Genomic DNA, 21,157 nt, shown 5'->3' on the forward strand with positions numbered 1-21,157 from the left:
GGAAAAAGAAAATATCCAGTCAGTGGCAGTTGTCTGGGTGAAATGGCTTTGTTGATGCCAGAGGTCAGAGGAGAATGGCTAGTCTGCTTTGAGCTGATGGGAACGCAACAGTAACTCAAATGAAAACTTGTTACAACCAAGGTATGTAGAACAGCATCTTTGAACAAACAACACATCTGTTAGAAACAGATGGACTGTAGGAGCAGAAGACCACAACGGGTGCCACTCCTGTCCGCTAAGAACAGGAAACTGAGGCTAAAATTCCCACGGGCTCATCAAAACTGAACAATAGAAGACTGGAAAACATTGCCTGGTCTGATGAGTCTTGATTCCTGCTATGACATTCAGATGGCACGGTCAGAATTTGGCGTAAACATCACAAAAGCATGGATGCATCATGCCTTGTGTCAACGGCTCAGGTTGCTACCGGTGGTGTAATGGTGTGGGGGATATTTTCATAGCACACTTTGGGCTCCTTTGTACTAACTGAGCATTGTTCAAACACCACGTGTCATATCACAAAGCTCAGATCATCTCAAACTGGTTTCTTGATCATAACACAGTCATCAGATCTCAGTCCAATAGAGAACTTTGGGGATGTGATTAAACGGGAGACACACATCATTTGCAGCTAATAAATCTCCAGTAACTGTGTGATGCTATCATGTTAATATGGAGCCGAATCCAGAGAAATGTTTCCAGCATCTTTATGAATCCTTGCAATTAAAGTGGTTCTGAAGGTAAAATGAGACCCTATACATACCTAACAAAGTGGTAAGTGAGTGTGTATTGTAGAGCTCAACTATAAAATGATTGCTGGGTGTATGATGCATTAAATAATTTACTGCACAGAAAAAGAGCTGGATGGCAGTGAAGCTTCCTAAACTAGAGAAATATTATAAAAGACCTTTAGGGGGCATCAGTGAATTGTATTGGGATCAGCCGGCATGGGATACGCATAATTACATCATTTTAACATACAAAACGCCCACACGTCATTTACCTTGTACTGGAGTATTTGTACTTGAGTAGGATTTGGGGTAACTGTAACTTTTACCCCTGTGTATTTCGGCGCTATGACCCTGAAGCCTTCAGGCTCCTCGGCCCAGAATATTAGCATACTTCCTCTTCGGGCCTGAATTTCTCACTGATTGTCATTCAGCAGAAGGTGACGGTAATAAGCAACACGAGTTTCCTGTTTTCACCCTGAAGCGCATTAAAATAAAAGCGTGGCTCTCATGTACAGAAAGTTTATAAGAGAGAGAGAGAGAGACATGGCAGTCTTATGAGTGAATTAAAACCCATTGAAAAGTTCTGCAGTAACAAAAACTGCAAAAGTACGACGTCAAGAGGGGAAAAAAGCTTCTAAAAACTTACTTTGCTGAAAGTTAATAATCTTTGATTTTTTTTTCAAGTGAATGTTAATTAAGATAAAGGTTGAGATAAAGCTAAAAGATAACTGGCCAAATATGTACCTGAAAGTGTTTCACGATGACTGGTGAAACTTTCCACTAGAGGACTCAAGAAGACTGGAAGGTTCAAGGTTAATAACATTGTAATAATAATATTTATCATGATGATGTAATGATAACAATTATGCTTCTCTGAATGAAGCTATTGCTTGATTGACTTACTTTTATTTTCCTCCAACATGTTTCACACATGATAAATATCACACGCACATATTAATTGCGATCATACAATTGAAGCAATAAGTATCAGAATTAGAAGCATTTAAAGTAATCATAAAGATGACTTTACATAGTGGAAGGATTATATGTCAGAAGCCCTGCTAGGCAACACACACACGTAAAAAAGATGAATATATTAATATTATTAAATTTGAACAACATAGAAATAATATAAATTGCAAAAACAAAAAAATATCATCAAATGATAATAATAAATAAAAAGACAATAGCATAACAAAATCAACTAAAAAGAATTACAAAATATATATATCAATTAACCATAGCAATTATGTAGTAAATTATTTTAACTTTGTCTCTTTAATGCTGCTTCAATTTTAGGCATCTGTAATAATAATGCAATAAAATTATTATAATTCTTCATAATAAAAAGGAACTACTTTTCATGTTTTACGTGCATTTGGTTGGTAATTCTTTTACTTGTAATAGCAGATACTATTGTTAGTATTGACTAATGATAATAATAATTGATATATTATTATAATTATCAATAATAATAGTTATTATTATTATAGCTAAGTTTTAGCTTTTATCTATTTGTATTTATAGTTTAATATCCTTGTTTATTTTTTATTTGTTTAGTTTTATTTATTTACTTTTTTTTTGTGAAATTTAGTGAACAAATGTAACCGGATGCATACGTAGTTATTGTTGGGACATTTGCTCCTGTTCGCTCTGTTCTGTGATCATGGCTGCACCGGACCACACCAGCCATGTTTGCTAATTTAAAACCCAAAGGTTAGGGGAATAGTTGTTTATTATTTATCGCCTTGCCATCTTCACCCGCACATCCGTTAAGAAGAACGTTTAGAGACACCTGCGCCTTCGGGACCCGAGGACTGAAAGGTCGGACACGCTTTTAGAGAAATATCGGGGAAACTTTGGACGGTGGAAGTGTGGGAGGATCGTGATGCTCTGTGAAAATTGTCTGTGCTCGCAGCGTAAACAATGTAACTTCATCTGGCTGCTAGCTAACGTTAGCCCGTGAACAAAAGGGGAGCACGCCTCCATCTGTTAACTAGCGAGCCTGATGAGGGGGTTAATGTTGGTCATTACCGGCAGACCGGTGGATATTTATTTCGTTCGCGGAGCTCTCTATCGCTGATGGGCATCATGGATCCAACGTAGCGTGGTTACGGTACCTGCTACCCGGCTATGAGCTAACATCGCAGCGCTTACTCTGGATAAACGTAAAGGATGCTATTAAGTTAGCTACGTGGTTAGCGTATGTTAGCTAGGCTCTTTTGTGATGATTTAGCTAAATAACCTTGGAACTGGAGCGGGGTGGGTTTTCCCACGGGCTTTCACGTTAAAATAAACTGTTTGAATGGCTTCTTGAAGAGTTGAATTTGTATCCAACGTTATCAATGGTTAGCTCAGTTGACTCGCAGTGGTAGAAATGGGGGGTTTGTTCGTTTGAGAGCGCAGCTAGCGCGACAAGCTAACGCCTGCTATTGCAACGGCCTTACTGAAATAGGAAATCAAGTGTCCTGAGGGCTATTTATGCATTGCAGAGAGCCTTTAAACGGAGAGTGGCGTAGAAAACAATTATCCAGGCCTCACGGTGTGAAATATTATCACTCCCATTGTTATTGAGCTGAGGCCGCCGGGTCTTGAGACTGTTTGTGTCTGGGCCGTGCATTTATCACTGTAGACCTGAAGAGCCTGAGCTCGTGTTAGCAGCAGCAGTGCCTCATCAGCGGTAATGATGAGCTTCTATCGTAATATCCCGTTTGTCCATTACACTCGCTAGGGCCTGGCATCTGCTGTTGCTGGCTGCGACATTTTGACGGTTGTTGTTGGAGCGAAATGGTGCTGCCTGTCACAAGCCGCAGCTGCCAGAATCATCGAGGAAAGACATTTCGTGGAGGAAATGGCACGCATTACGTAGCGTCGACTGCCTTCAAAAGTGCACGAAAAGAAGCGAAAATGAATTAAATAATACGTTTGAGAGCCATTTGGTCATGCAGATCCTCATACATTTAACCCGTGCTCAGTACCTGCACCGCTTCCATACGTCATACTGTAGATTAACAGTAGGTAGCAGACTGAATGAATACATTTAATAAATTAACTGTTTATTTATTTTTGATGTTTTTCAGATGGACTCAAATAATCATTTCAACTATGGCACTCACTCCTCAGCAAACTCAGGACTGAAACTCTCCTCAGGGGATTCTCTTTATACTAACGGGTCCTCCATGAGTTTTTCTCAGCAGGGGAAGAGTGAGTATTTCTGCACCTTAGAATAAAATGAACCTTACTGTTTGTATTTAAAAAAATGTGTCACTCCATTCATCCAGAGGCCTTTACCATAAAGTGGGATTAGGGGGCTTACTGAGTTCTTACTGAGAACTACAGGGTTAAAACCCTGGGTTTTCACTGGTAGGATTGTGGTTCAACTCGGAATATATCACCTTGGTAACTTATAGTGCAGACCTCACCTGCTAGAGCGGTTTATGTTCAAGTTAAGACATCTACAGGTATGAAGTCATCACTAGAGCATTTCTTTGGGAAAGGAAACATACAGGTTTTAAAAACTGTCTGAAATTTTTGTTTTTATTTGATGAACATCAATTAAGAAACTCTGATTTCCCTTTTTTTCAGGAGAGACTTTATTATTCCTGATGTTTTTTTTGTTTCGTGCAAGCACATTTATTGTTATATTATCCTTAATATAGTTATGCGGTGCTCACCTAAGCCATGAAACTGATGACATTTCCAAAAACTACAAGTAGAAAAAGTACCCTGACTGGTTTGAAGTTTTTTTTGTGTGTGTGTGTTTGCTGTTTCCTTCTTCTCAAAGCACTTGACATCACTTGGGCTACAGTTGAAAGAGAAAGCTAGAAGTGTCTTAAGCAGATCTTAACATTATTTTTAATGAAATGTGGACGTCAGAGTTTTCCCGTGTCTTAAAGAATGAACTGTAATACTGAGATGCCTGGTAACTTACGCAGCATTTTTTCCAGCTTTTCTTTCTTGCTTCAATTAGGCCAGATGTTTTTAGTATACTGGGGCTTTTCCAGTCATACTGACCAAATCGCTTAAAGTGCACACACGTTCATACAACGCTTGTAATACTATCCTTTTCCTCTCTCACATGCCCACACACTGCTTTCAGCCTGTATTATGTGTTAAAACTCCTTATAGTTTTTGTATATTTTAATTTTATTCCTTTGTAACATCAGTACTCTACCTTCAGTAGACCTGTGGGTGATTGGTCAAATGCTGCCATTCTCACCCTTTTAATGTGCACATGGTCATAGCTAGATTGGGAAACCCTGGCTTGATTTATTGAGTTAGTAACCATCTTGACCACTGTGACCACTTAGCCTGATTGACTAAGTGTGAAGCCAGATAAGGGAATGATGTCTTGGGTATGTTGAAATTGCTTTGCAGTACAGGCCCCAGATCTCAGTGACTCAGAGACAGATTTTTACCGTTACAGCTTTTTTCAACTTGTATTTCTGTCTAACAGATATGAATGGCGAAATGAATGTGAATGGCGTCACTACTGTACTCGGATCCAGTGTGCCTGGTTCCCACCCACCATCGGCCCCTTATCCACACTTGAGCAACCACCACCAGAGCAGCGTGGGCTATGACTACTTGTGGGGAGGGCACCCTCAGTATGGCCCAGCTGTGAGCAACTCTCCTGCGCATGGGATGCATCAGAAGCAGTCTACACCTGGGATGGTTCAGCCTCAGTCACAGCACCACTTCCAGGGTCATGGACAGTACCAGCTGAATGGGGGGATAGAAAGCTCCCATCAGGCCCCTGTGGCAGGCCCAGCGAACATGCCTCTTACGGGGAACCAGTACTGGAACAGGAGTAACCCTGGCACCCAGCAGATGAGTTATAATTCCCATGGCATGTATGGGACCTACCAGAGTCAAGCACATCCTGGGATTACACCATCACAGCATCACCAGCAGCAGTCCTTACAGGCAACCCCTCATCAGGCATCACAACAACACTTCCATTCCTCCCACCCTCACCCACACCACCGCCACCAGCAGCACCAGCAACCACAGCATTATGGCATGATGCCAAATGGGATGCCGTATTACCAGCATCAGCCCCAGCACCCGTCCCTGTCATCACCCCAGCAGCAGCAGCAGCAGCCGCCACCACAACAGCAAACTCAGCCACAAGCCCAGGCTCAGATGATGCCCCCAGCTCCTCAGAATTTCACTCCTCCACGTGGCAGCCCGCAGCACCACAGCTTAGGCAGAGGGAGTACTGGCAGCCCTCTGCCCATGGGGATGTCCTCGGCACAAATGATGTCACCATCAGCTGTGCAGGATAGTGGATCTCCAAAGGGCCACAGCAGGGAACGGAGCCCCCACTCTAGCAATGTGGGGATGTCCTCTCCAATGCAAGGTGACCCTTAAATATATTTTTGTTTTTCGCAGTTTCTGCAAAGATTAAGTATTACCTTTTTTTGTCTGGAATTAGTTAGTTCTAGATTTTTGGGGCCTGTAGTACTTTGATTTCCTCATTTAATCAAACTCTTCTATATATAGTCTATTTCCTCATTTTAATGCCAGCTTTTGAGTGATACAAATAACTGTGATGGACTGTGTTAGTTGTTGAATTTGAATTGATTACTTGACCAACAGAAACAGCTGTTGTTTTGTCCTGGTAATCAGAAAGCCAAATGTATTTATACAAAATACGTCAATTTAATGGGTCACCTTTTAATTCTTGGAAAAGGAGAAATAAAATCATCAAGTGTTTAATTCATAATAAAACAGAAAATATTTGTAGTCTTAGTTAATACAGTGTTCAGTATTACGTCACTCATTGACATTGCTTATTATTGGGGACAGTGCCATTATTTAACCAGCAGGTGCCAATGTTTGACTATGTGGTACATCTCAGATGCTTTGCTAAGGGAATTTAATGTTAGATCAGTCAAAATTAATTTTTTATTTTCAGTATCTATTTTTAGTATGAGAATAAAAATTACGTGTTTCCTTGTACAACAGTCTCGCATTATATTAACAGTTTTGTTATGTTTTTTCCCCTTTTTTAGGGCATGCAAGGGAAACTGTCAGGGAGGTAGACACAAGCTACAACGGCAGTGATAGGTCACCTGTTGCCCAGAGGCTACCCAAGACTGATAGTCACCAATCCAAACCTCCTGCTGCTCATGTGGGTCCTCCGAGTGATTATCGTCAGCTTTCGGAACAGCCAGCAGCTCAGCGCCCAGAAATGTCTTCCCCAGTCAGAGATCCAGCTGTTAACCCACCTCCTCAGTCACAGCTCTCTGTGGCTACAGAAAATACATCTGTTTCTTTAACCAAGTCCTCAACACCACCTCAGGTGTCTGCAGCTCCTGCTTTCTCTGGATCTCCTACATCTGAGGCTGGACCCACTATAATTTCATCCCCTGATGTAGAATCTACTTCACCACAAATATCAACACCTCCCAGTGTATCCTTTGCCCCATCTCCAACAGCTGCTCCCAGACTCTCTTCTCCTCCCCTGATGGTTCAAGGCCTCAGGCCTCCCCCTCCTGGCACGAGTGATATATCACCTGCAGGATCCAAGCATCTGTTAGTGGGGTCCTCATCCACCTCATCGCTTCCTGTATCACCTTCAAAGCAGTCTAAACCTCTTGCTTCGACTGATAGTTTGTCTAGACCTGCAGCAGTTTCTTCAGGGCCTCCAGTCTCTTCATCACTGGAGTCTGCATTTCATCAAAAGCCTGCAACTGTTTCTGGACCTCCTGTACAACAGTCTCCTCCTTCCATAGTGTCTGCATCTACTTACTCTGCACCCAGCTTGTTGGTTGAGAGGCAAATGGTTCAAGAATCTAAGCCACCTTCGATGCCACTACGTTTCTCTGATGCATCTGGAGGTCAGCATGAAAAGCCTGGACCCCCAAAACTGATTTCTGACTCTGTGGCTGCAAATTCCTCTTTATCGCGACCTTCAACCTTAACACCACCTGGCCCTTGCTCATTAACGTCTGCATCACCCTCTTCAGTGGAAAAAACTCCTCTAGTTGGCAGTGAACCAGCATCCACACTGCAGGGTCAGAAATACACTCCTCAAGCTGTTGATTCGGGTCTTTCCATTGCTTCATCACCACCAGGGGGCATGAATTTGCCCTCGATCACAGACCATGTAAGTCCTACAGTGAGACCTCTGTCTACCCTACCTCTTCTAACCACTCAAGCCTCCAGGACTGCACCCCTGCCCAGCCCTCCTGCCTTGGTGTCTGTGCCTCCTGTAACGGGTACATCTTCTGGAGTGGTCCAAAGTTCTGACATTGAGCGACATCCTCCTAATACCGCTCCTCCTTGTGTGCTAAAGCAGTCACCTTCCAAGTCTGAGCACCATGGCCATTGTGAGGATAGGAAAGCACTAGCTGATAAAGGAAATGAAAACGCAGAGGAACACCTGCCTTTGCTTGATTCAGGCCTGGTAAGGATGTCACACCTGGAAGCAACTGAGAGTCATAAATCTGAAAGTCAGCCACCCAAATCCCTCTCTGAGCTTCCTGGGAAAACTTTACAAACCACACTCACTCCTGATCAAAAGCCCAAGAATGGGCAAACAGATTCTGAAAATCACCACATGCCAAGTGATGGCTGGGCAGCAGAGGACTGCACGATAGACCAAGTTCCTCTCAGAAAGTCTCCACACCTTAGCAGGACAAGCTTTGCAAACTCTTCGCATCCAGCCCCTCAATATGACGGCAATTCAACCTGTAACACCCCCTCTGGAATCAGTGTCCACTCTACTTTAGAAAAGACCTCTCTTTTAGGTGGTGATAGCTCATGCATAGAGGACTCGACTCACTTTGACAACAGCTTTCACATGAGAAAGGGCAATTCTCAGTTTGACAACACTTCCTGTGCAGAAGAGGAGCCATCTAGTATATTTGACAACTCTGTAGATAGCAGCTTTTCTGTGGAAGACTCCAGAGACAACACATTAGACTCCACCAGGGAAGGAGAGACCTCAGAAGCAGAAGAAACCAGGAACAGCTGCGAAATTACAGGAGAATCAGTGCTGGAGTCTTCTCTAGACAACACCTCTCAGACTGAAGAGCCTCCTGTTGATTCGAGTGATGTGTCCAACACACACTCTTTTGTGTCATCTCAGCAAGGTACAGTTATTTCTTTTCTGATCATTAAAACTAGTATAGCATCATTTGACAGGAAGAAGTTGTCAGTTTAAATAATGGAGTGTTATTCTTTATCAGAATATTCATTTCTCTGTTGGAACTGTACGTCTAACATCACTTACTTAGTCTTGAACTCTGTTCATTCTCAGGACCTGAAGGAGGCTGGGATCCCAGAGGACATGATACACCAGACTCATCTCGAGGCATTAATACTAAAATCACTGCCGATGACACAATGACACCACCAAGTTTCAAGATGAGAGATGAGAACTTCATCGCCTTCAGTACCCCAGCACAGAGCCCTGCTGTACACCCACTCCAACAAGTTACTGATCAGACTTTGCCAGCTGCCGGAGGAAATCTGAAAACCCCAGGGAAACCACGCAAACCTCGAACTACTAAGGCAATATGGATTAAACCTGCAGGTATTTAACAGTCTGACTTCAACAGAATGCTATTCTAATAGTATTAGATTTTACCTTACAGTATTTTTTTTTCCTCTTTTGTGTCCAGCTCCAGAGGAGGTCCAGCTGAAGCCTCGGGGTCGAACCCCAAAGGTGGAGAAAATGAAGTCTAACGAACAGGAAGGGACTAATGTGGAGCCAGCTAAGGGCAGAAAGAGAAAGAAGTCTCTTAAGGTTGATGTGCACGAAACATCTGGGGAGGCTGGGCCTTCCACAGAAGAGGTTGATCCAATAACAGCCACGATTGACGCTGTTTTGGCCAACGCTTCATCTATCAGCGCAGCAGTCGAGAAACCCAAGAAGATGAAAAGGGTGAAGAAGCAAGATGCAGAAACAGCTGCTGATGATGCTGATGAAAACGACGACAGCTCCACTGCAGGTAATGAAAAGGCCATTTTGTTGAAAGAAGATGTCACTGTTTTAGAGTTTGATGGTAAACTTTTGGTTTATTGGAACAGGTGAATCTGGCAGACGAAGAGTGGCAACAGAGGAGCAGGTCCAGTTCCCTCTGCTGCATGGGTAAAGTTTCCTTTTACTGTTTATTGAGCTTTTAAATGACACAAATTCAGTCAGAACTTGTCATATAAAAAAATTCTAAGTCAACACAGTCAAATATTCACATAACAGAAGCGCTATTTAGATTTAGTGAGCATACTTATCTTTGCTGAAGCTTTAATAACTGATGTCAAGTTAAATTATTATAAAAACGTCTTCATTAACACTGTAAATTTTTCAGTGAGGTTTTGTCCATACTAGCCAAATGTGATACCATGGAAACCTAGATGTAAACAAACTAAACCAGACGTATATCTGGAAGGATGATAAATTCATATTTGTTGTTTACAAAAATATCCTTAAATTAGTTGGAAAAAGGTATGACAGGACTGTAATGATCAACGCTGTTTTAATTGTAGTTGGAAGAGAGAGATTCGTGTGAAGAAAATGGAGAACCGGATGAAGGGCGAAACTTGGTACTATACTCCTTGTGGAAGGAGGATGAAACAGTTTCCAGAAATTGTCAAGGTGAATTTCCCCGAATTTTTTAATTATTCTTAAAAAGTTATTTGAAACTCTTAAAATCACGGTTGTCTCATTTATGTTTTTTTATTATGTTAAAACTCGTATTTTTGTCTCATGCTTTTCCGGCCGTGTCTTTATTACTTAATGACACAGTACTTGAAGAAACACACAGACAGTGTGGTCACGCGAGAACACTTCAGTTTCAGTCCACGCATGCCAGTTGGAGACTTCTATGAAGAGAGAGAAACTCCCGAGGTCTGTGTATTTTTACATTTGAACTGTAAAGAATTCAAATACTCAACAGTTAAACTTTAAGTATTAAAAATGTTTAAAAAAATATATGGGAAAATTGTTTTTGAAAGTCTGTTTTCTCTGTTTTATAGGGTGTGAAGTGGGTCCTTCTGGCTAATGAGGAAGTTCCCTCTATGATCATGGCCATCACTGGTCGGCGTGGTCGACCTCCAAATCCCGATAAAGAAAAACCTCGCAGGGTTCGTGGGCTGAAGGGAGGACAGGTCCGTCGCCCCGGTAGACCTCCTAAACCGAAGATGATTGATTTCCTTAGCAAAGTTGATGCCAAGCTGCTGAAACGACTTGAGGCCAAGGGTGAGTAAAGAATTTGGGCGTAATGTCTTTGCACATTATATAAACTCAGCCTTTCTACTGTGACTTAATTATTTTTAATTCCCTGTGTTTAAAAATAGAAGCTCTCACAGAGGAGGAAAAGGAGAAATTAGCAAAAATCAAAAAGAAAATGAAAAGAAAGGTATGTTGATCAAATTTAATGTAATCTGTGATGTTACACTATTCATTTGTCATCCTGATTTTGTTGGTGCCGTTTATTTTTTTTAGGCAAGAATGAAGAGAAGGGAGGATGCAAAGATTAAGAAAATGAGAGATGAAAAAAAGAGAGCGAAGGTGAAGAAAAATACTTAACACTTGTGTCCTCAGACACACATCTTTATCACCTCCACCTCTTCATTATTTTGTGTTTATTTCTTATTTTATTTTATTCATTTTTGTTTTAGCTCGAGCAAGAGGCCCAGCAGCTAGAGGCAAAGGCTGAACCAACTGACCCATCAGCCCCACAGGCTTCACAGCCGGCATCAGAGTCAGCTGCAGAGCCTAAGAATCTCGGCCGCAGGAGGTCAATTAAGGTTGAGCCCACCCCACCGGTTCAGCAGACTGACACAGACCGGGTAGCCCAGGGTAAGAGGGTGCTGGGGGCTCGGAGTAAAGCCAAGGCCCTGGCTAAAGCTCAGGCGGAGGCAGAGGCTGCAGCTCAGGCTGTTCTGGCTGCTAAGAGGGCAGCAGAGCGGAGAGCACAGGCCCAGCGACGGATGGAGGAACGGAAGAGGCAGCAGTTGATAGCCGAAGAGCTGAAGAAGCCCACAGAGGATATGTGTCTCACTGATCACAAAGTGAGTTTTAATTTAAGCTGCCATCACCAGTGTGTGAATGTGTGTTTTGAATGAAAAAAAGCGCTTTTTTTACCATTTTGATGTAAAAACTGATTCCAGTTGTTTTGTCACGATTGTGACCTTTGAACTTTGTTTCCACCAGCCCCTCCCAGAGCTGTCCCGTATTCCTGGTGTGGTGCTTTCTGGAACAGCTTTTGCACACTGTCTGGCTGTGGTAGAGTTCTTACACGGTTATGGAAAGGTAATTGGTCTCAACATACCCAAGGACATCCCCAGCCTTGCTACCCTGCAGGAAGGCCTCCTGGGCCTGGGTGACAGCCAAGGAGAGCTGCAGGATCTACTGATAAAGCTGGTGGAGGCTGCACTACATGATCCAGGCCTACCATCGTATTATCAGGTGTGTGTGATACACTTCAAGCATTCTGCTTATTAATGAAATTTGGTATGTGGCGGAAAGCCGTTAATCTTAATTTTTCTTTAATCTCCAGTCGGTAAAGATCCTTGGGGAAAAGCTGGTTGAGTTGGAGCTGACCCGCAGCACGGTTTCAGAAGTACTTCGCATCTTTTTGGAATCTCATGGCTATGAGACAGAAGTGTGCAACACCCTGAGAACCAAACCATTTCATGCCCTGCCTCCTGACACCAAGGCAGCCATCCTGGGTTTCCTTGTGGAAGAGCTTAACAGCAGTAACACTGTGATCAAGTATGTTTAAGATGATTACTTGTTCTAAGACTGCTTAAAGGGAAAGTTTACTCAAGAAACAGTAAGATCAGTGTTTGTTTTAAATTTCAGTGATATTGACAACACAGTGGAGAATATGACAACCTACAGGAAGAACAAGTGGATCATTGAGGGGAAACTCCGAAAGTAAGATCAATGTTTTGAAATGCTTATTTTCAGTTCTGCTACTTATCCAAGCAGTATTAAATGTTGGACTTGTTTTCCTCCTGCCAGACTGAAGGCGGCGCTATCACGTCGTACAGGACGCTCAGAGGAAGAGCTGTGTTTTGAGGAGAGGAGGCGTAGTGCCAGAGTAGCTGAGGAGGAGAACCTCAGCCTGGAGGAGAGTGGTGTAGTCGTCCTTGAGAGAGGAAACCGCCGTGCACGCAAAGAAGAACCCAAACTCAGTGATGTATGTTTCAGCTTACTGTTTTAACTACAGCACAATCATATATGCACTTGAGACTAACTGAACTCCTTCTTTGCTGCAGAGCGAGAGCCCTACCAATGCTAGCATTCCAGAGCTTGAAAGGCAGATAGATAAGCTAACTAAGGTAAAGCTGATATGACACAGGCACAGTGCTGTATACACGTTTGTTGCTTAATATTAAATATTCCTTTGCTTTTGATCCTCCACAGCGCCAAGCGTTTTTCCGTAAAAAGCTGCTACAGTCATCTCATTCCATGCGGGCCATACTGCTGGGGCAGGACCGTTACCGTCGCAGATATTTGGCCCTACCTCACCTTGGAGGAGTTCTCGTCGAGGGCCCTGAAGAGCTGCTGAGTAAGTCTGAGTGTAAACTTGAATATTTATGCTTTATAAACCCTCGACTTGTCTGTCGTCACGTCAGCATTTCCTTACTCTTCTATCTTGTAGCTTCTGGAGAAGTACTTATAGCGGAGGTGCCTGTCACCTTCCTTAAAAAAGAGCCCAAAAAGGAGCCTAAAGTTGAGGAAGCTCCCATGCCAACCACTCCTCCTCCTACTCTGCCTTCCTCTCCGACTTCTGCGACCCCAGGCCAGGCCCAGACCTTCTCTGCGGAGGAGGAGGATCCCCTCCCGGGCACCGCATCCCTCATGAGCAGGCCAAGAGGACGTGGACGTCCCCGGAAAATCAAACCTGAAGTCGAGCTTCACCTCCGCACAGCAAAAATCCGCCGCCGGCGTAGAAGTAGCGTCAGGTCCCGGAGTGAGGAAGGGCCAGGATCACCAAATAGCGGGACACAAGACCTCACACAAGCGGCTTTCCAGAGCTGGCTCAGCCAATCACAGGAAGCAGTGATGAATGGCACATGCTCATCAGCAGGGGAAGCTCCAGAAGGTAATCGGCCAGAGGAGAGTGTTAAAGAGATGGCAGAGAAGCAAGGACAGTGGTTCAACCTGCTCCCCAAACAACCGTGTGATGATAACTCTCTGACTGAGCTCCAGACGCCCACTTCACCCAGCTCACCCCCCAAACTTCTCCCGCAGATCCCGAGTTCTCTGCCTGCACTTACTGCTCCACTCGTGCAGGTTAGCCACCAGAATGATAATAGTAAATATGTACATTAATATTACAATAATGCACAGTCTGTATAATGTAAAAATCAATAATAATCTCCTCCTTCTTAGCCGGACCCACTTTTGCCTTGCCTACCTCCTGCTGACCCTGTGGTTCCAGCACCACCAGCACTACAGGACATTCCACCTACAGGCCCTGATTGTGCTGTCCCAGCCAGTTCTCCACCAACAAACCCTCAGATCCTTCCAACTCCTAATCCCCCAGCTCCATCCACTCCTGCCACACCTGCCAGACCAGCTCGCAGGCGAAGGAGAGGCAGCAGAGGCAGCAGTCCTGCCCGCAGAGGGCCCCGTGGAGCTGCAGCAAAACGCCGCGGCCGCCCACCAAACTCAGTTTTCCAGGAGCTTGAACAGCAGTACTTCACACAGCTAGTGGTCAAGCCTATCCCAGCATGTAAGTACTGAAATGTATCAGTTTTACGTCTGAAATTATTTGAATTCCCTAAATATGCATGAAGATTTATGTGACCTTGACTGTTTTCTGGGTTGACATACTCTTCCTGTGTTTCTGCTTTCTTTTTTCACTTGTTTAATGTGTTGTGTAAGTTTCATAACACTAATCATGTTTTTTGCTTCTTTTTCTTTCCCCCCTCCAGCAATGGTGCGTGGCTGGTGGTGGATCAAGACTCCAGAGGAACTGTATAACACCTTGCAATCCCTCCATCCAAGAGGCATTAGGGAGAAGGTGCTCCATAAGCATTTAGCCAAACACATGGAGAGCTTGGCCGAGATATGCACCAAACCGATTAACGGTGAATGTTGTTAACTGGATCATTATGAGCTTTTCCATAATTGTGCCATATTTGTTCTCATTAAAATTTTCTCATCCAATTAGACCCAATATTTGAGTTGAAGGTAGAAGAGAAGGATGCTCTGCTAGAGGCTCTGCAGCAGCCCTGGCAAGTGCAGGAGAAAACAATGGAGACGGACATCAGCGCACTACAGTGGGTGGAGGACCTGGAACAGCGGGTCATTGCTGCTGACCTCCATTTGAAGGTAGAAAATCACAACTTAAACCACACAATAAAACTGAACCACTATGTATTCTTTAACAGGAGTGAATTCATGTGATTTAAAGAAAATAAAAGCAGGAAATGTTTGCACAAGAAGTTCATATCCTCTGCGGACCTTGATATCCCTGCTTTGTGTGTCTTTGCTGTCAAAGAGTTCATACAATGCTCCAGGATGAAGCTTTAGGTTTGAATATGTGTAAACTTTAAATGGCAACAAGAAAAGTTTCTAAGTTACAACAAATGTGCATGTAGATTTTTTTTATTTTTTTTTTGTAGTAAAACTTATTTTATTTTGTTTTTTTCAGGCACCTCCTCAGAGCGCTATGACAGATGCTGAAACAACCACAGACGCACCAATGGCCGAATTTCAGGTAAACCTTAAAACACTGATAACACGTTTCCTCTGTTGAAACCTGATGTGTGTTAAAGTCAGTCACTGATACTTAAATTCCTCATATCTCGGTCTCCTTTAAGCCCTACACAATCCCAGATCCAGACTCCACACGCGATGACCTCCAATACTACGAACATGACGCTGACCCACGTGACGACTGGATCGTGCGAACCAAGAAGGAGTGGTCTGGCTTGCCGCGAATCGCAACGCACCCGCTGGACCTGGGCGTGCTGCGGCTAGCCAACCTCGAGCGAAACATCGAGAGACGCTACCTGAAGGAGCCGCTCTGGAACCCCGCAGAAGTGATGCGTCTCGCTCCTCTCACCCCCACACCTGGAGAGGAGCATCCCATGGATGTCATTAGGTGAGAAAAACAACCTGGACTAAATGGGATAAATGCATCCTACATTTCATATGATACACTTTTTTTTTCTTTTTTTAAAAATTATTTTTAACTAATTTTCTTCTGTTCCAGTCTGGAAAGTGAAATCACCTCTCGACTGCGGACATGGCGTCAGGCTTTAGACCGCTGCCGTAGTGCTCCCCAGCTCTGTCTGTGTTTACTTCAGTTGGAAAAGGCCATTGCTTGGGAGAGATCTGTGACTAAAGTGGTAGGAAATCTTAGAAATGCCTGGTTGGACTCAATTTCACTAGATTCTTCTCAAACTCCTAAGGTTTCTAACCTTAATGGGATAAATGCTTCTCTCTCTCTTTTTTTTTTTTTCCTTTTTCTTTCGTTTAAAGACCTGTCAAGTTTGCAAGAAGGGAGACAACGATGAGTGCCTGCTGCTGTGTGACGGCTGCGATCGTGGCTGCCACATGTACTGCTTGCGGCCTAAAATCACCCAGATTCCAGAGGGAGACTGGTTTTGTCCCACTTGTGTCGCTAAGGTCAGAACTCCTCGTGTGTTTCTTGACGTCATAACACTTGGAGCCATTTTCAATCTTAAGATCGTTTCCCTGAAATTGCTTTGTTTTAAGAAGTATTTTCTTTTGTTGTAGGATGAAGACGATTCACTGTGCTCGTCCAATAAGCGCACCAGGGTGAAGAAGAGACGTTACGAAGACGACAGCTCCGAGGACGAGGTGACAACACGACGCAGTGGCGGAATGATGACACGGCACAAAGACGTGACGCCACCTTCCTCATCTTCTCGTCACTCCGGAGAAGGAAGCAGCGCTAAACGGCGCCGCATGACAACACGCAACCAACCCGACCTCACCTTCTGCGAGTGAGTCCCACCTGCCATGAGTGCACAAGCTCTACGTGATACGATTTTAAAGTCTTCTGAGATGTTTTGACAGCTACATTGCGGGGGATTCGTGTTAATACTCTTAAAAAAATTCCTGCCAGGATCATTCTAATGGAGATGGAGGCTCATGCAGACGCCTGGCCATTCCTTGAACCCGTCAATCCCCGACTGGTGCCAGGTTACCGCCGAATCATCAAGAACCCCATGGACTTCCTCACCATGAGAGAAAGACTGTTACAAGGAGGGTAAGTGCTGATTATGCTGCACGTCTCATTAATGCACAGAAGCTTAGGGTTCACTGCATTGCAGTGGGGTGGTAGTCTTTCTCTCTCTCTCTTAAATGAGAACTGAATGGAAAAGTACAAGAGTCTTTAGATCACAATGATGTTAGATCAACTCCTCTTCAGTTCAATGATTTAGATTTTTCAGACGTTTTTAATCCCTGCCAATCATTTGTCCCTTGTTCTAAGCTTCTATACCTGTTCTTTATCCTCATCTCAGGTACCTCAGCTGCGAGGAATTTGCAGCAGATGCTCAGTTGGTCTTCAACAACTGTGAGCTCTTCAATGAAGACACGTCAGAGGTGGGAATGGCAGGACATTCGATGAGGCGTTTCTTTGAGAGCCGCTGGGCGGAGTTCTACTCAAATAAGGACAAATAGGAGCCTACGACGATCCCCGCTGATGGTGGGGCTTTAGACTGTTGGTGCTTTCACCGTCCCAGTCACACACTCTCCATTACTGCTAAGACTGTCTGGAGTTTCTTCCAGCTATGTGTATTCTCTGTATAGGTATATATGTATAGATTTTGGCTATTTGTCTGTTATTGTTTCCTCTACCGGCCTAACCTTTTTCTAAGGGCCCAAAGCTGAACTGGCTTGAACTTGTACCCATTCCCCATCGCAGAGAGCGAGAACGAGTCTCTGTTCACCTTCCATTGTTCCGTGTCTCCTCATCTTCACCTCAGCACCTCATTTTTGTTAGCGTTCTCCTGTCATGTCCTTTCACGTGAGCCCCATGTCGTAGCAAGGCCTTTGGTCAAGCCCCGCTGTGGGTTGATGCCGCGGTCTCAGGCCCTGAGTATTTTGGCCCTCAGACTCACCCTGAAGGTCAGGGACTGATCACACTATTGCAGCCTTCATGCTGGATACTGGACCTGCTTAGCACCACTCAATGACTAAACGTATCGAAACTCTTCAGAGCTTGGGCCATTTCTTACCTGTTCATTGGAAATGTAATGTAACGTGGTCTTATGCCTAGAAGTAATTTTTTTGCTCAATATATTTTTATTATATATTCTATATATAAATATATATAAAGATTACAATAGCTGGGATTATTTAATAGCAATAGCTTGTAGTGAATGTGTACAGATTACCTTATAGAGATGTCTAGATGATTTATGAAAAGGCCAGTTAAACTAAAAGGAATCTGTTTCTGGACTGTCATGAGTAGACGTTGTATAACCTCCACTTAAAGTCTTGCACGCACACGTGAAACACTTTTCCACCACCACACACAAACATGCACACAGTCCCACACAAACACACAGACACACACCCAACTCCTGCTGCTGTGTGAAAGACACTGGTTTCTGGAACTGGAGGATTTTTAGTGTTGGTCAGTCAGTCGTAGACTATTTATTTCACTTTCCTGTCTGATAAGAGTAAATATTCAGCTAGCTACACCTGATCTGTGTCTCTGACTGTGTGCAACCAAAAGGATGCCACTGTAATTTTAAGCCCTTATGAAATAGTCCGTTTGCAAGAACACACAATGAAAGTTTGCTCTTACACTGTAATCAAGTTTGACAGGAGTGTATTAAAGCTTCAAACCTGCAGTTCTCTCACACACACACACACACACACACACACACACACACACACACACACGTTTCTCTGTAGCTCACCTGACCACACGAACACCTCTGAAAGGCTACAGTAGGCTAAAATCCTCTTTTTAAAGACTAGAATTGCAAAGGAGCTGACAATGAAGTGCTGGGCACAGTGCTGCCTGGTTTTCAACCTTACATTCCTTTTATTGATACATATTTTTTGTGCTGTACACGGGCCAATGTACAATGTTGCACGGCATGGTTGGTGTGCTATGAAGGCGACAGGATGACTCCACAGTCTGGGTTTTATTTAAACTTGTTTCTTACACTGAACTCAACACCGCTGATAGGAAATAAACGTGGATGTTCCCTATTACACTTAAAGGGACAGTGTTTTTTTTGTTTTTGTTTTTGTTTTTTTTCAAAAAACAACAAAAAAAGGACAAAAACCAAATGTGGTGTTAAGTGACTTTTTAATAATGTACAGTTTTGGTGACTTTAAATTTGTTCCTTTATATTTTTAGGACCAATTCATCATTTTTAAGAGGAGGTATTACAAGACTCTGTTGTATTAAGGTGATGTAACACGTGTGCATCTGTAGAATGTACTGTGAGTTGAATAAAGAACCACATCTAGTAGAAAGTACTTATTTCTGTATTTCTGTTTTGCCCTTTCTCCACGGAGCTTTATATCTGGATGCTTACATCTCTTTTCTGTCCATCTCCGACTCCGCAGTTGTTTGATTTCCTTCAGGTGCTTCAGTAGTTTTTTTATTTAGAAAAACTACCTAGTAACTGTGGATATGTTTGGCTATTTAGATAAAACTTTTAAAGGCTCTGATTTGCTCATGCTCTTCTGGGCCTGCTTGCAAAGTTCAATAGAAATGATCATGTTCTACTTGCGCAGTTGGGTATACAGCTCCAACCTTAAAACCATCTATCTTGTAAGCATCCCCCTCATCCTGAAAAAACACCTCTGAGCTGTTAGAGTGTGGACAACGATCCTTCAGGGATGACCTGTGGTTTCAAACGTGGGTTGTCTGGTTTGGGTTAGTTCTAGTAAATCCTGCTAATGTTCGATTGAAAATAGATTTTTGAATTGTAATCTTCATGTTTTTCAAACCATTGCCGAATATCTTTGCTGTAATGTTTGAGGAAAGCGCTGCTCTTGGGTTGTACCCGCTTTGACTTTTTTATGTCACAGATTCAACAAGGTGCTGGGAACATTCCTCAGAGATTTTGCTCCATGTTGACATGATGATATCATCTGACTGTTGCAGCAAAAATTGAGACTCATCAGACCAAAAAATGTTTTTCGTTAAACGTTAAAGTAAGCGATCTGGCATTCTCCACTGACATCAGCAAGACATTTTCACCCAGAGAACTGCTGCTCGCTGGATATTCTCTCCGTTTTAGACAATTCTCTGTAAATCTCAGACGTACTCAGATCATCTTGTACCAAAAACCATAAGATCACTTAAATTGCTCATCTTTAAAATTTGAATTTCAGCATGTCATCTTGACCATCTCTACATGCCTGAATGCATATAAATAACCTTTAATGCCAAATAACTGCTTCCACACTGACTCAGCCGTTCACAGAAAGCTTAGCAGATAATATAAACAGTGGATAGATTTATTTCCTTGTAGACTTCCTGATACCACACACTGTGAACCGCATACCAGCACACAGCTGCAGGTTTCATATTTGAAATAAAATGTATGTTTGTGATGGAATGAAAACATTTCTTCATCACCACTTTAGTTACTTTAACTGTAACTTTGACACCAGTGTTTCTAATTTCTTTGAGAGTGTGCTGAAAGGCTTGCCCATGTCAGGCTTACTTAAATATTGGGGATTAACCAAACAAACAGGGAAAAAAGAAGTGTAAAGCCTACTCGCTTTTGTGTGTACACACAAGGAGCACATGCAATATAAGAGTGAAGAAGGGCTTGAAATTGCGTAAGTGTGGCGAAGTGTTTTCTTGCAGGACTGTGCAGCTCCCTGGAGAGTCCTGTCTGAAGCACATGCTGCTGAAAACATCCTGCCATCAGGCCCAGCTGCTCTGCAGTAGAAAAGATCCGAGTTCAGTGAACACTTGCTTGCAAAGATTGATATTCTACACTTTCATCTGGGAAGCATCTAAAGACAAAAAATATGTGTGTAGTGAGGTTAAAAAATGTAAAAATGTGTATATTGTGTCTCTTAGTGCATCTCTTCCCTTTACCCTCACTCCCAAATCCCTTAGCTTGCACTTTGTATGAGCGTGTATATGTGGGTGTGTATGTGAAATTGTGTCAGTGTCAGCACTATGGGTGGGGGGGCTGAAAACTCCCCACGCCAGCGGGTTCCAGCGCGCCCTCCGCCCGTCCTGCTCCACAAATTTGGGCTTAGCCCCACAAAAGGGGGGATAACAGTTACACAGTTGCTGAAGGGAGGAGGGGGTAATCCACATCATAATGGGGCACACCAGCACTCCCCCCTCCCCACCTGCCCAACCAGTTCATTCTGGACTCATTCTGCCAGATTTGAAGGCTTTTGATGCCTGGAGGTATCAGGAAAATCAGATTGGACTCCAAACATTTAGATACTCTAAATGAAAAAGAACTAAAAAATAACATGTTAG

At 43.3% G+C, this 21,157-nt stretch overlaps 1 protein-coding gene across 1 annotated transcript; it reads left to right on the top strand.

Moving 5' to 3' along the window:
- The first annotated feature begins 2,380 nt into the window (after positions 1 to 2,380).
- baz2a (bromodomain adjacent to zinc finger domain, 2A) lies at positions 2,381 to 19,176 on the top strand. Its single transcript, XM_031727842.2, has 30 exons — positions 2,381 to 2,555; positions 3,812 to 3,935; positions 5,188 to 6,093; positions 6,749 to 8,833; positions 9,001 to 9,276; positions 9,365 to 9,694; positions 9,774 to 9,834; positions 10,230 to 10,338; positions 10,489 to 10,590; positions 10,719 to 10,941; positions 11,040 to 11,101; positions 11,188 to 11,253; positions 11,364 to 11,756; positions 11,899 to 12,153; positions 12,245 to 12,459; positions 12,550 to 12,624; positions 12,712 to 12,889; positions 12,969 to 13,031; positions 13,117 to 13,261; positions 13,355 to 13,989; positions 14,089 to 14,431; positions 14,634 to 14,789; positions 14,873 to 15,033; positions 15,356 to 15,421; positions 15,525 to 15,808; positions 15,920 to 16,055; positions 16,189 to 16,335; positions 16,447 to 16,676; positions 16,799 to 16,942; positions 17,199 to 19,176. Exons 2-30 carry the CDS (start codon positions 3,812 to 3,814, stop codon positions 17,356 to 17,358), a joined length of 8,130 nt encoding a protein of 2,709 aa, XP_031583702.2. The 5' UTR covers positions 2,381 to 2,555; the 3' UTR covers positions 17,359 to 19,176.
- Positions 19,177 to 21,157: the final 1,981 nt, after the last annotated feature.

The sequence above is a fragment of the Oreochromis aureus genome, linkage group 20 (genome assembly GCF_013358895.1).
Source record: "Oreochromis aureus strain Israel breed Guangdong linkage group 20, ZZ_aureus, whole genome shotgun sequence".
Taxonomy (NCBI): domain Eukaryota; kingdom Metazoa; phylum Chordata; class Actinopteri; order Cichliformes; family Cichlidae; genus Oreochromis; species Oreochromis aureus.

Bases quoted from the DNA above. Each gene is read 5' to 3' on its own strand.
- baz2a (XM_031727842.2), top strand. From the start codon at position 3,812: ATGGACTCAAATAATCATTTCAACTATGGCACTCACTCCTCAGCAAAC. The intron at 16,336-16,446 runs GTCAGAACTCCT...CTTTTGTTGTAG, and splicing joins GTCCCACTTGTGTCGCTAAG to GATGAAGACGATTCACTGTG. The intron at 16,677-16,798 runs GTGAGTCCCACC...AATTCCTGCCAG, and splicing joins CCCGACCTCACCTTCTGCGA to GATCATTCTAATGGAGATGG.